Source organism: Microtus oregoni, unplaced genomic scaffold, assembly GCF_018167655.1.
Source record: "Microtus oregoni isolate MIOR12 unplaced genomic scaffold, Mior012 000027F_ref0000203, whole genome shotgun sequence".
Taxonomy (NCBI): domain Eukaryota; kingdom Metazoa; phylum Chordata; class Mammalia; order Rodentia; family Cricetidae; genus Microtus; species Microtus oregoni.
Window position 1 is genome coordinate 17056601 of NW_024543086.1, and position 12202 is coordinate 17068802.

Consider the following 12202-nt stretch of genomic DNA (forward strand, 5'->3'; position numbering starts at 1 on the left):
GCGTAGCTATGACAACAGAGGAGCTGAAGAAGCCTAACGAAGAGCATGTAGCAGTGCTGGCCGTGGCAGCACAGATGCAGAGGCTGTCTCCCTCAGGGATGGGGAGGTGTCGGTGGATCCTGTGGCCTGTGTTCCATCTATGCCTGCTCTGTCCTATCCTGCCCCACCCCACCCCACCTGCTGCGCCTCTCCTACCCTATCTGCTGCCTGTGCTCTCTCTGTGTCTATTCTAGTCTGCTCCACTCAACCCTGTTCGATCCTTGCATGCCCACTCACCCACCCCCACCTGGCCCAGCCCACTCTGCCCCTGTTCCTTCCTCCCTCTAGAGGAATACCAGCCCCAGCCCACGGGTTCAGGTTGAGCGTTGATTCTGTACCCCATGACCCCACTGCTCACTGCTCAGTAGATAGGCATAAGTCCTATCAGTGCCCCCCAAAACCACCTTCATGACAGCCAGTGGGTATCACATACCTCCCCTCCCTAGTTCTGACAGCTCTCCTCAGAGGCCTGTATAGATGTGGTCCTGTCTAGCTGACTCTCCACCTCTGCTGGATCCTGCCATTATACCCCCACTTTCCTGTGGGAGAGTCCTGGAGGTGATGTGGGATTCCCTTCTGTATGCTGTGGATATGCTTTAATGCTGCTTTCAATCAATTGCTTAACAGAGTAAAGCCAGGAGGAAAATCCAAACAGAGATGTAGAGAGAGAAAGAGAGAGAGCAGGCAGAGTTGAAGAGACACCATGTGGCTGCAGAAGGAGACAAACAGCCTGGAACCTTACCCAAAAACCACAAGCCTCACAGTAAAATATAAAATAATAGGAATGGGTTAATTTAAGATGTAAGAGTTAGTTAATAAGAAGCCTGAGCTAATAGGCCAAGCAGTGTTTTAACTAATATAGTTTCTTTTCTTTCTTTCTTTCTTTTTTTTTTCTTTTTTCTTTTCTTCTTTTTTTTTTTTTTTGGATTTTTCGAGACAGGGTTTCTCCGTAGCTTTTTGGTTCCTGTCCTGGAACTAGCTCTTGTAGACCAGGCTGGCCTCGGACTCACAGAGATCTGCCTGCCTCTGCCTCCCTAGTGCTGGGATTAAAGGCGGGCCGGCTTCTAATATAGTTTCTGTGTGATTGTTTTGGGTCTAGGCGGCCAGGAAACGAACAAGCAGCCTCACCTACACTGGTGGGTCAACTCCAGGCTCTAGCCATACCTCAAGACTGGCAATCTCCATTCAGGGCCTGGTGCCCTTTCTCAAATACTCACATGGTTTGAGTAGGCCTAGAGCTGACTGTTGTCAGGAGAGGTCCCCCCCTTCCTCTCTGCTACTCAGAAGGCACACACAGAGAAGAGGGGTGCCCTGCCGCCTTCAAAGGCTCTCACCGCATGCCTCCCTCCTCTCTTGTGGTGCCCAGCTGGACATGCCACCGCTTAGTGTGGCTGCAGGCTGGGACAGCCATGTGCTCCTAAGGGGGTGGGGAGGCCTTGAATCTCATGGAGTGGTGAGTTCTAAGACTCAGGCTTGGGCACAGAGGAAGGAGCCAGCTGGCTTCTGAAGCTGGCTGTGGTTAGGCCACACGGACCCAGAACTGGCCTGGGCAAACAGCACCCTGTGTGGTCCAGCCTGTCTCCTAGAGCTGTCAGGCTCTATGAATAAAGGGGCCATATTCCCAGTGTCAACTGTGCACACATCTTCCTGGGGACATGTGGAGAGGCAGGGGCAAAGGGCAGAGAGGTAGTTCTGAGTCCTCTGTGTCAAAGGACTCCTTTTTACAACAAACCACGTGTTCCCGGCATAGACTTAACAAGGTAACTCGGGGTGGCATTGCACAATGCTCCCTTCATGGGGATTTCACCCAATAACACTCCGTGTTTTTAACGCCTCCCCCCAAACATTTATGGAGAGATCTGTGCTTAGAATGGAAACCAGAAAAACCCTATTAATAATTTTGGGGCTATAAATACATTTCTGTTAGCTTCACAGACCATGAGAACAGCTTCATGGGCATTTACCAAGTTTGCTAGGCAAGTTTACAATGGTCTAAGCTGCCGTGTGGAATGAGTCCCGGGCAAGATCAGACATGGGCAGTGGGAAAAGAGCACATGGGATGGGGTAGGGTACAAGACAGTATGGAATGGACATACGTGGAACCCAGGTCGGTGTGGCCCCCAGCTTGCTCTGGCTCTCCTGGACCACTGTCCAGGTGACAAGCTGTGCTAAGGCAGGGGCCGTCACCTGCTTTCGCTGTCTTCTACACTGTCAACGCTTGTGGGTCAGCACTTGCTCAGAGGGAGCTCAGTTCATGCATGACCTTCGAGAACAGATTGCAAGTTTTCAGCATACATTTCACACTGCGTACCTTCGGAGATGTGTCCTGGGTGATTTGTTTTTGTGCTAAAAATTAGCCATGCTTTTCAAAATGTGATATGCACACAGCAGGGAATACTACTCAGCCTTCGAAAAGAAGGGCCTATGAAAGAAGGGGAAGACAGGCTTCTAGTTTTCAGCTATGCCCTGGTCACCGCTCATGGCAAACACATGGCCAGTTTACACTCTTTGTTCCCATTCGGGCAGATGAGACCACTGATGCGACCCAGTTTGGAATGAGTTAACCCCAGAGGACAGACATGGACGAACAAGTTAAGTATCAGAGACAGAGTAATCACTAGTGTGGGGAAGGCAAGCCTTGGCTGCACATCCCCGCTCCTCAATCAGTTATGAACAAAGTCCTTCACCTGGCGAGCCTTCATTTCTTCACAGAACGGAGACTATCTTTCCAGAATTGGGAAAATCACATAAAGCCATACACTAAACAGGGCCTGACTCTTGGTTCCTTTACTTCTTCTTGGGAAGACTGATAAGTAGAAGTCTCCTGGTGAAAAGCTGTCTTAGGAAGGAGGGTCAGCTCCTTAAGAGAGAACTCACATGATTACTACCACGTGACCTTGGAGCCCAGTCCTGAAGATACTACCTTAGATAGGTGACTGACAATGGGCGCGATTTACCGTGTCAACTCTCCTGGCCTGTCCTTAGTATTCCCAGGACACAGGGTGGGCAGCCACATCCTCATCTAAACAGCCTTCAACACAAACTCCCTGACTGTGCCGGGTCCCCACAGACATCTCTCCTGACCTTTCTGGTCCACAGGGGCCTGTGGCAGCTCCAGGTAATGCTGAGCTTCCTGAGCCAACTCAGTATCAAAGGACCACTTGGGAGCTGAGCTACATGCAGGCATGGCTAAGCTAAGAGGTCCAAAGGCGGTCCTTGCAAGGGACTACGAGGGAATTCAGAGACACGCATCATCACCATCCAGGTGGTGTTGGAACAGTCATGTGAGTCGTGTGGTTAGTTTATCAGTACAAGTCACGTCACCAGCCTTGGAGAGGCTTCCTACAGTGGCACCGACTGGTATACCCGAGGCTGCACATGTGGGGATGGCCACCTTTTGGAACCAGTGTGTCCACGTACTGCTGGGATGCATCTGGTGTCTCCAGCTCACAGGGCTGCTAACACAGCACACAAGAACTTGCCGCTCTGAGTTAGTAGAGGATGAGACACAGCGACAAAAGCAAGGCTAAACCTCTAGAAGCCACAAATGTGACTGAGCACCTGGAGTTCACACAATTGGCTCTGGATGGTAAGTTGGATCAGTGCCAAGCTAGGGATTAGAAACATACCAGGAACTAAGGTCTCTGGTAGCAAGCTGATTTTGGTTCACACAAGGGAGCTTCAGAACAGGGTACCACTCTGCTGGCCCTAATAAGGGCCCTTCCCGGTGCTGATCATATCCTAGAGGTCAGCCCCATGCTCCACACAGCTCTCGCAATGGCTTTTCCAGAGAAGCTGGACTCACTTAAACCACCGACAAATCACATCTTGCAGAGAAATGAATACAGGAGTTGGGGGCGAACATGCTCAAACTACATTGTGGAACATTCTTAAAGGAATAACTAAAATATCAAAAAGCAAAACAGAATGTTTACAGCAAGGTGTTTAATAGGTGAAGCAGTTTTGGTGGGCTAACCTTCCTTGGGGGAAGAACTGTCCTACTTCTTGGACCGTGATTTCCTCAAAGGTCCTGTGTGATAAACCCAATCAATACCCAAAGCTTAAGGATGCAGGGGTTTGCACAGATCTGGTTGACAACCAATCAGCTAAGGCAGTAGTACTCTTCCTCTCCTCTGAGTCTTACAGGGTTGTCGTGACTACACCTCCCCCTTGGTCAAATGTCCATCTTCTAAGAGCACAAGTCTCTCTAACATGACAAAGCCCTGCTTCCCTCAACTCTGCCTGAGTCTTAATGGGAAAATGTGCAGGCAGAACTGTGGAGGCCCTGAGCTCTAGGCAGGCAATTGTGAAAGTCTGCACTTCTGGGCATCTGGTCGGGTCTTTTTCAGTCATGGGAAAAGAGAGATCGCAGATTGAAACCTGCCTGCTTAAAACACACACAAAACTGAGTAGGCTTCCCCTGAGCTGGTCTGTCGTGCCATCTTTCCTTAGGTGGGACAGCTGTGCAGCCTCAGGATGTAAGGACCGTCTAGGAGAGACACTTCTCGGCACGTGCAGGAAGGAAGGGTCAAGGACTGTGTTCTGTGCCCAGCTGTTGAGAACTTTGGTTCCTGTCCTGACAAGGCCAGCAACCTGTTCCATGGAGATGGTACCACATCTACACATCTAGGAGGGGAAGTATATCACACCTCTGCGGTCACTTCCACCTGTGCTGAGGGTGGGCCGGTTTTTTTTTTTTTTAAGATTTATTAATTATGTATACATGCATGCCTGCAGGCCAGAAGAGGGCGCCAGATCTCATTTAGATGGCTGTGAGCCACCATGTGATTGCTGGGAATTGAACTCAGGACCTCTGGAAGAGCAGCCAGTGCTCTTAATCTCTGAGCCATCTCTCCAGCCCCAGCCAGTTTGTTTTTAACACAAGCGCAGGTGCTGCAAAAATCTTGCTGAGCTCTTGACAGGAAAAAACAAAAGTCCTCCCTGAGGGATTTGTGGAAAGGTGGAAGGGAAACATTTCTTCTAAGGAAGAAACAATCAGCTGGGTTGAATTTTGTTAGATCTGAGCTGGGCACGTTGCTCAGATGTAGAACATGCGCTTAGCAGGTGCAAAGACACCGGGTTCGTCTACCCCCAGCACCACAAAACCTCCAAACCCAACAGGTTAGATCAACAGTATCAACAGTGTACTCAACTAAGAACAAGGACTCTTAGTTTGAAGCAATCTTTGCTACATCCAAGGCCCAGCATCACCTGGGAGCTTGTGAGATACAAACTTCTAGGGCAGTAAATAAAGCTGTTTACCAAGCCTGGTGACCTGAATTCAATCACTGGGATCCACGGGGTAGGAGAGAACCATATCCACAAGCTGACCTCTGACCTTCATACATGCAACCTGTCCCCTTCTCATCCCACCCCAGGCCAGGCCAATAACACCCAGATCCCATAGCCCACCCTGAGATACTCAGGGGTACTGGTACTCATCCAAGCTTGGGATGAGCTGGAACACTCAACCAGACACTGTCTGTCCCTGACCAGCTGCAACACCCAGCCGGAGTCAGGATGCTTTTTAAGTTCCAGCCAGCAACCCTTCATTCCCATCAAGTCACGTGTTATACAGAGAAGGCAGGCAGGCAAAGGGGAGTCACCTCCACAGACAGAGGCGCTAAGATTCTGTTGAGGCTTTAGGGAAAGATCAAATGACTTTATTGCAAACACGTCTGCTATTTATTACTAACGGTTCTTCTGAAAACACAAACACAAGAACTGAGCACCACATCCAGAGTGACTCGCCCTGTGGCTAGGGAGAGGCCAGGACTGAGGCTGTGGGGCTTTCCTCACTCATTCCAGGGCTCCAAGTTACCTCTGATAAGAGAAAGGAAACCACTAAAATCCCCAAGTACAGGAAGTACAGGAAGGCCACAATAACCTTAGGGCTACTGATGCTAACTGCTGCACATCCCAGCCTATAACTCTAGCAAGGCTATCAAAACCCACCGTCAAAGAGCTGCTCCCATGGCCCTTTGCTGTCCTGACCAGCTAGCCCCAGCCCGGCTTCTGCATACTGCAGAGCACAAGCGTTAACATCCACATGCAGTGTCCAGGTTCAAGTATAAAGGTCTGATCAGGACAGCCCGAGCCACGTAGTGCTTAAACCTCTGTAGTGTCTATACTGGGGTCAGACCCCTGGACAGGCTGGCCAAAGGTGGCACAATTCATGAGGAAGTATGAATAACGTCCCACCACCAAACTTGCTGTCCATCCAATATGGACACCACCCGAGTCAAGGTCAAAATCTTGACATCAGTAGTGACATCGGCGACTAAAGTTATATCCATATGAAACTGGAATCTGTTTCATTTCTTCATTAAATGGAGTCTTCCAAAGGTATCAGGTATATCCTTTAAAAAAAGAGAGAGAGATAATCATGTTAAAATGCTACTTTGATAAGGCTCCATATTTTCCTAAAAGAATTTACAATGAAACAATTTAAAATAAATGTTTTACTCTCCAGGACTAATTAAGGATCTCTCCCAAGAAGCACAAGAAGACAGTCCTTCAACTGCCCATGGTCAAAGGCCTAGGTCAACGCCTCCCTACCCAGTTTGTTAGCACCAGTATCTTAACTGACTTACTAGCAGCAGAACAAGGGACCAGAACCCCCCAGGGTGTGAACAAGGCAGGTAAGGTCTACTGCTCATCCAGTGGCTCCCCAAACCAGGCACAGCATTCACCTGTGTCTCCAGCTATTTTTAAAGTTTAGATTAGATCCTAAACCTGAGACAAAGAGAACAGATCTTCACGGCAATCATAGCGGCTACACGGGAACACGGAGCTCACGGCGAGTGTCTCACTTGAGACAGCTCTTGGGGATGGTGCTTGATTTTATGAAAATCACACTATCAGCCGGGGAGAGCCACATGTAAGCACTCTCAGAGAAGATGACCTCTACATAAGTCCCCTGTGCAAACCAGTTGCCACAAAGGTTTCTGATGAGGTTTCCTTGGTGACCTGGATGCTCGGCTCTAGCGGCACAGAGCACACCCGCCAATGGGAGCATGCTGGTGCTGAGTTCACTGAGATGGCTCACGGGGTGAGCTCTACTTCTAGCACCCTCTTCTGAACAGGTGAAACACGTCTAAGTACAGCTTACCCTGCTTCTAACCATCTCACACACTGACCAGCAAGAAAAGAGAAATAGGTTACTAAACCTTAGGAGGTATCTTGGGATGGCGCTGGAGGATCCTGGCTTTCAGGTTCTGGAGGAGGAGCTGGCAGAGCTTCTTTTTTCTGGGCTGCCAGGAATTCGTGGATTGCTCGCTCTATCTGTGGCCTGAAGATGTGATTTAGTTTGGGGTCCACCACCTGAGAAATGATCCTGTCCACTCCTGCTTCCAACATGCCTGACCTGTGGAAACAAACTACTGTTATTTGGTTCTCAAGAGTTCTCCTCTGCACCAGTAAGCCCCCAAGTCCCATTCAAGAGCCCAGCAAACATACATTTTCCCCGGTCTAGACCACTGGCCTTTCATTTGAGGGGGTTCACAGCTGCCTGCCAACCACCATTCCTAATGCAGTCTCAACTTTGTACAGAGGAACCAGACAACACTCAACAGACTGCTCCAAAGGCCAACACACATGTGACTAACCGCACGAGTCTGGTCACAGGCGTAGGGTGAAATTGCATTCATAGTGTCAAAGGCAGCAAGCCTTGTGCCTTAGCTTTCCTCAGCATTTATTCTTAGCAGCGAGAACAGAAGTGGCTTCCAGCAACACAAAGCAGGTGAGGTGTCTGTGATGACTGGTGAGACACAAAGACCGGGCGTGCAATGTGCAGAACCGAACTCACCTTGAGAAAGGGAGCAGCACTGTGCAGACTAAGAGACAGCACAGGCAGCTGTAGAGGCCACACTCCCCTAGTGCACAGACAGACAGCCTTACGTGGGTGTTAATTTTCTTCACTGATAAGATTCTGGTTTCAGTGGTCATAAGCCACACAATGAGTACTATGGCGCCAGTACAATCCAGACTGGATCAGATGACCCACACTCAAATGTGTATGTATTTTTACCCGGCCTGCCTTGTGTTGCTGTAACAAATACCTGAGGCTGGAAATAAATGTATAAAGAGGTATACTTGGCTCATCATCTAGTGACTCAAAGTCCAAACAGCACAGTGCCAGCAGTCTAAGGTCCCTATTGGTATTGCAACGCGATGAGCATGCAGATGCCAAGACAGACTAGGCAGCCTGATGAGAAAAGCAGCTGAACTCACCTCTTCACCTCCTTCCCACCCTCTTTCTGAGAGGTCTCACTGGGTAGGTGAACCAAGACTATCTGATTCTCCTACTAATCTTCCCACCTCAGTGCTGGGGTAACAGGAGTGTGACAGACACCACATCTGGCTGAACTAAACAACTGATTCTTACTCAGTGCCACAAAGATGAAGGCCCCATGACCTCAACTCCTACCAGCTCCTGCCACATCATCCTCAACTCCCTGAGGATCAGCTCCTATTGTATGAGCCTCTGGGGGGTACAGCACAATTTTACATGAGGGGCTTAGGGTGTACACCAGCACCACTAAGACATCCAGCAGCATCATGAGAGCCCCTAGTTCCAGTTATCTCAGCCCAGCTCCCTTCATGCCTTTGGCAGCCACCGCTGGCCACACATCTCTGCACTGGTGGCAAATGCAGTCATTCCTCAGTCTTCCCAGACTTGCTTTTCTCACCACAATTCCGATGTTTCTATTTTCACAGTCCTGCTCCATAAGCTTTTATTCAACAAATTTAGTGTGGTAAGAAGTGCTGAGTACAAGCCCCGGTGTTAAAAGCCAAAATGGATTCTGGACAGACCAAAAATCATGGAAAATCTGGAATCTATGACCCATCCCCGGTGTGCCAGTGACAATAAGGCCACTCGTGTGAGTCCTCCATAATGGCGTCTCTATTCTGTGAATGACAACATCTTCCAGGACATCTTCCTGCAAACTGTCACCACACTCTGGCAGGTGAAGCCCGGCTAGCCTACCCCCTAACACTGGCATCCTGGACTCATTCTCCTGTTCAGATCACACTGAAGGCTTTAAAGAACTGAGCCTCACAATCCGGAAGCCCTGCCAGAGTTACCACCGAATGGCCACACCCAGGAGGCACCCGGAGCGAGCAGTGGGTACTCTAGGCTCTGCTCACCCGGCTACAAAGCACCATCCACCAGGAGGCCGGGAACCGAGGGCAGTCTGCAGCAGCAAGCTGGAACACCCACTGTTCCCACTGCTTTACTTACTGAACCACGCTCTGCCTCAGCCCATTTCGCAACTGGTTCTTGTTCATTGCAGGATTCCATTCCTGTTTGTCCAGGTGTGTTGACACAAAATTATCCACTTTCTGCCTCAGGTTCTGGTAAGCTGGCTGAGACATTCAGAAAAAGAGACCAAGTCAGTGCATGTGCCAAAGTTGTGGAAACGAGCCATTCAGAAAACTGCTTTTCAGAGAAGAAACACATTTTTCTCATTTAAGCAGACTTCCACCTGACCTCAGAACTCACCCTGCAGTACGGAGCTATGAATCAACAGCCGGGAGGGTATTTACCAGTGGCTAGGAACAGTGCAGGGCGGCACATATATAAATCTACCTACCTCCTCGAGGGAGGGCCCATTAGTATTGTTCTGCCTGCATTTATACAGTAGTTTTCAGAACCTGAAAAGTAAACAAAGGTGCCCTCCAGCTGCCGCGTGGCCAAGGACAGTTGCAGGTGGCTTCTACAAAGAACTGTTTCTAGGTCAAGGTGACCTTCCATGAGGCGTCGGACTCCTAGAGTTCCGGTAATTTGTGTCCATAAAATGCAAACATTCCGCCTGCTCCCCTCACAGTGGGTGTCTGCAAGGGTACACCCTGGAGAGGGCCCTCCAAATGAAAAGGGCCACCCAGGCCTCAGCAAGAGTCACTACAGCTAATGCCAAGGGACCTCTGCATATTGCCAGGCAGAGGTGTGACCCTTACAGGAGCCGGAGGCACTTACTCTAAGTGCTCCTAAGAGCTGGAGAACAAGACTAGGAAATTCCCTGTGAGTACAGGGAATGGATGTCCTGAGACCCCAGCCTCCTCCCTCTCTCCTAGGGAAGACAGATAACACCTCTTCACCCCATCCATGCTGAGTGGTCTGTCAGTGTCTCCAGGACTGAACTGAGACTTTGCCTTCAGGCATGGCTCTGGGCCCGTTATGAGAATTTGTAAAGGGAAGGATGGCCTATCTGTGAGGCTCATGGACTGAGATGTGTATAGGCAGGGCAGACCTAATCCCACATCAAACCCATAACGCAGGCCCAGGCAGCCTGCAGATGACAGCCAAGCCACCAGCTGAGGCCTATCTAGACCAGCTGGCTTGAGGGGTCATGCCACCCTAAGAGCATGTGGAACAACCCCTAGAGCCCTCTCGGTCAGTAAAGAGCCCCCAACTCTACCACCTTAATCCGCACTGAATCTAACATAGGCATCAACTCCCTTTAAATTAGTTAAAGGATACAAAATAAGGATGCTGACTTTACGCTTATCCCAATTTGACCAAATAAAAGCCCGCAAATCATTGCTCTGGGGAAAGGGAATAACTATTACCGTGTGGTCCAACCCACCCGTGCTTAAAATCACCACCCTGGTGGTGAACAGAAAATGGGTTGCGCTCCTAAAGCACTCTGCCTTTCCCGACTATACTAAAAACATGGGTTTCTTTCGGATGGAGGGAGCTGTATGTGTGCAGCTGTAATCTCCAAAGGCGACTGGACTAAAAATCACAGCTGGTAAGTGATGGGCGAGAGCAGAGCTCAGGTGTGCACCACTCGGAGGGCGCCGGTACTGCTCCCCGCCGCGCGTCCCCAAGGCTCACGAGCTGCCTTTTGTTTTACAACCGCCCCTCCGCGACTAGCATGTCAAAACAGCGGGGTGCACCGCCTCGCCCCCCCCCCCCCCCCGGCCCCGGCCCCGGCCCCGGTACCTTGGTGTCCACGTCAGCCAGGCAGTCCCGGCGGAAGCTGTCGAACAGGCCGCGGCTCTTGAGCTGCTCCACTATAAGAGCAATGAGCTGCGGGTCTCCCGGAGGTAGCGAAGCAGGGTTGACCGGGCCCCCTGCCCCACTCGAGCCCGCCGCCGATCCCGAGGCCTGGCCCGCCGCGCCCGCTCCTGCACCGTCCGCCATGGCCGCGCCCCGCGCCCGCGCCGAGCCCCGCGCTCGGATGCTCCTCCGGGAGCCGCGGGCCGCGCTGCGCAGACACGGAGGGCCCCACGGAGGCGGCTGCGACGGAGGCGGCAGGGTGGGAGGCGGCGGGGCCCACGGCGCTCCCCGCTCGCAGCGCTGCAGGCGCTCGTCTAATGGCGTCACCGGTGGCCTTTGCATTGTGGGACGGTTGGTTTCCTGGAGCCATCGCTCAAGTTCTTATAGACTGGGTCTGGCCGTAGAAAACTACAACTCCCGGTAGGGAATTGGCTCGCTCGCGCTAGTTCGCGGGACAACATGGGAATTGTAGGCTCAAGCCTTAGCAAGGGCTTGAAATTGTTCAGTCACTGCAGCCTTCCCAAATCAGACCGCCCCACAGAGCAGTGAGCAATGACTTGTAGAGCGGATTGGAAGATTTACACTTTAAAAACTGAATCAGTAACTCTCTTTCCAAGTCTGGCTGCCTCCGCTTTTGACATGCTCTCAACGCCCATAACCTCCTTCAACAATATGATCTGGAAAATTTGGTTAACAATGGGTTAATCATACTTCTTTTTTTTAATAAAATTAACTTTACATTTATTTTGTGTGGCGGGGAGGGGCGGTGGAACGTGCTACAGCGCTTGTGTGGCGATCAGAGGACAAAGGCATTGGTCCCTCCTATGATGTAGGTCCTGGAGTTGAACTCGCATCCTCAAGATTGATGGTAAATGCCTTTGCCCACTGAGCTATCTAGCAGGCCTACAAGAAATACATCTTTTCCAAAGTTTGTACCTGTCTGTTTGATTTTTAATAGCAACACAGATTCATTTTACAAAATCGTAAAATAATTAAAGAAGAAAAATAAAAAACCCGCTATTAAGTCTTTCTTGCATGTATGGATTTTCTCTTCAATATTAAATATTATCAGTATTAATAGTAGAGCCAGTAAGTAGAATGTGCTAGAAGTAATGCCGCTGCCCTCTTTAATCACTTCCACAGCTACCTGAAAGCCAG

General features: G+C 50.3%; 1 protein-coding gene across 1 annotated transcript; it reads right to left on the reverse strand.

Annotated features, from left to right (window-relative positions):
* Positions 1-5687: 5687 nt before the first annotated feature.
* On the reverse strand, positions 5688-11421 carry Bod1 (biorientation of chromosomes in cell division 1). The gene is made up of 4 exons (XM_041675833.1): positions 10988-11421; positions 9284-9408; positions 7209-7405; positions 5688-6398 (listed from the first exon to the last, which is right to left on the reverse strand). Exons 1-3 carry the CDS (start codon positions 11384-11386, stop codon positions 7210-7212), a joined length of 720 nt encoding a protein of 239 aa, XP_041531767.1. The 5' UTR covers positions 11387-11421; the 3' UTR covers positions 5688-6398; position 7209.
* Between the last annotated feature and the right edge of the window lie 781 nt (positions 11422-12202).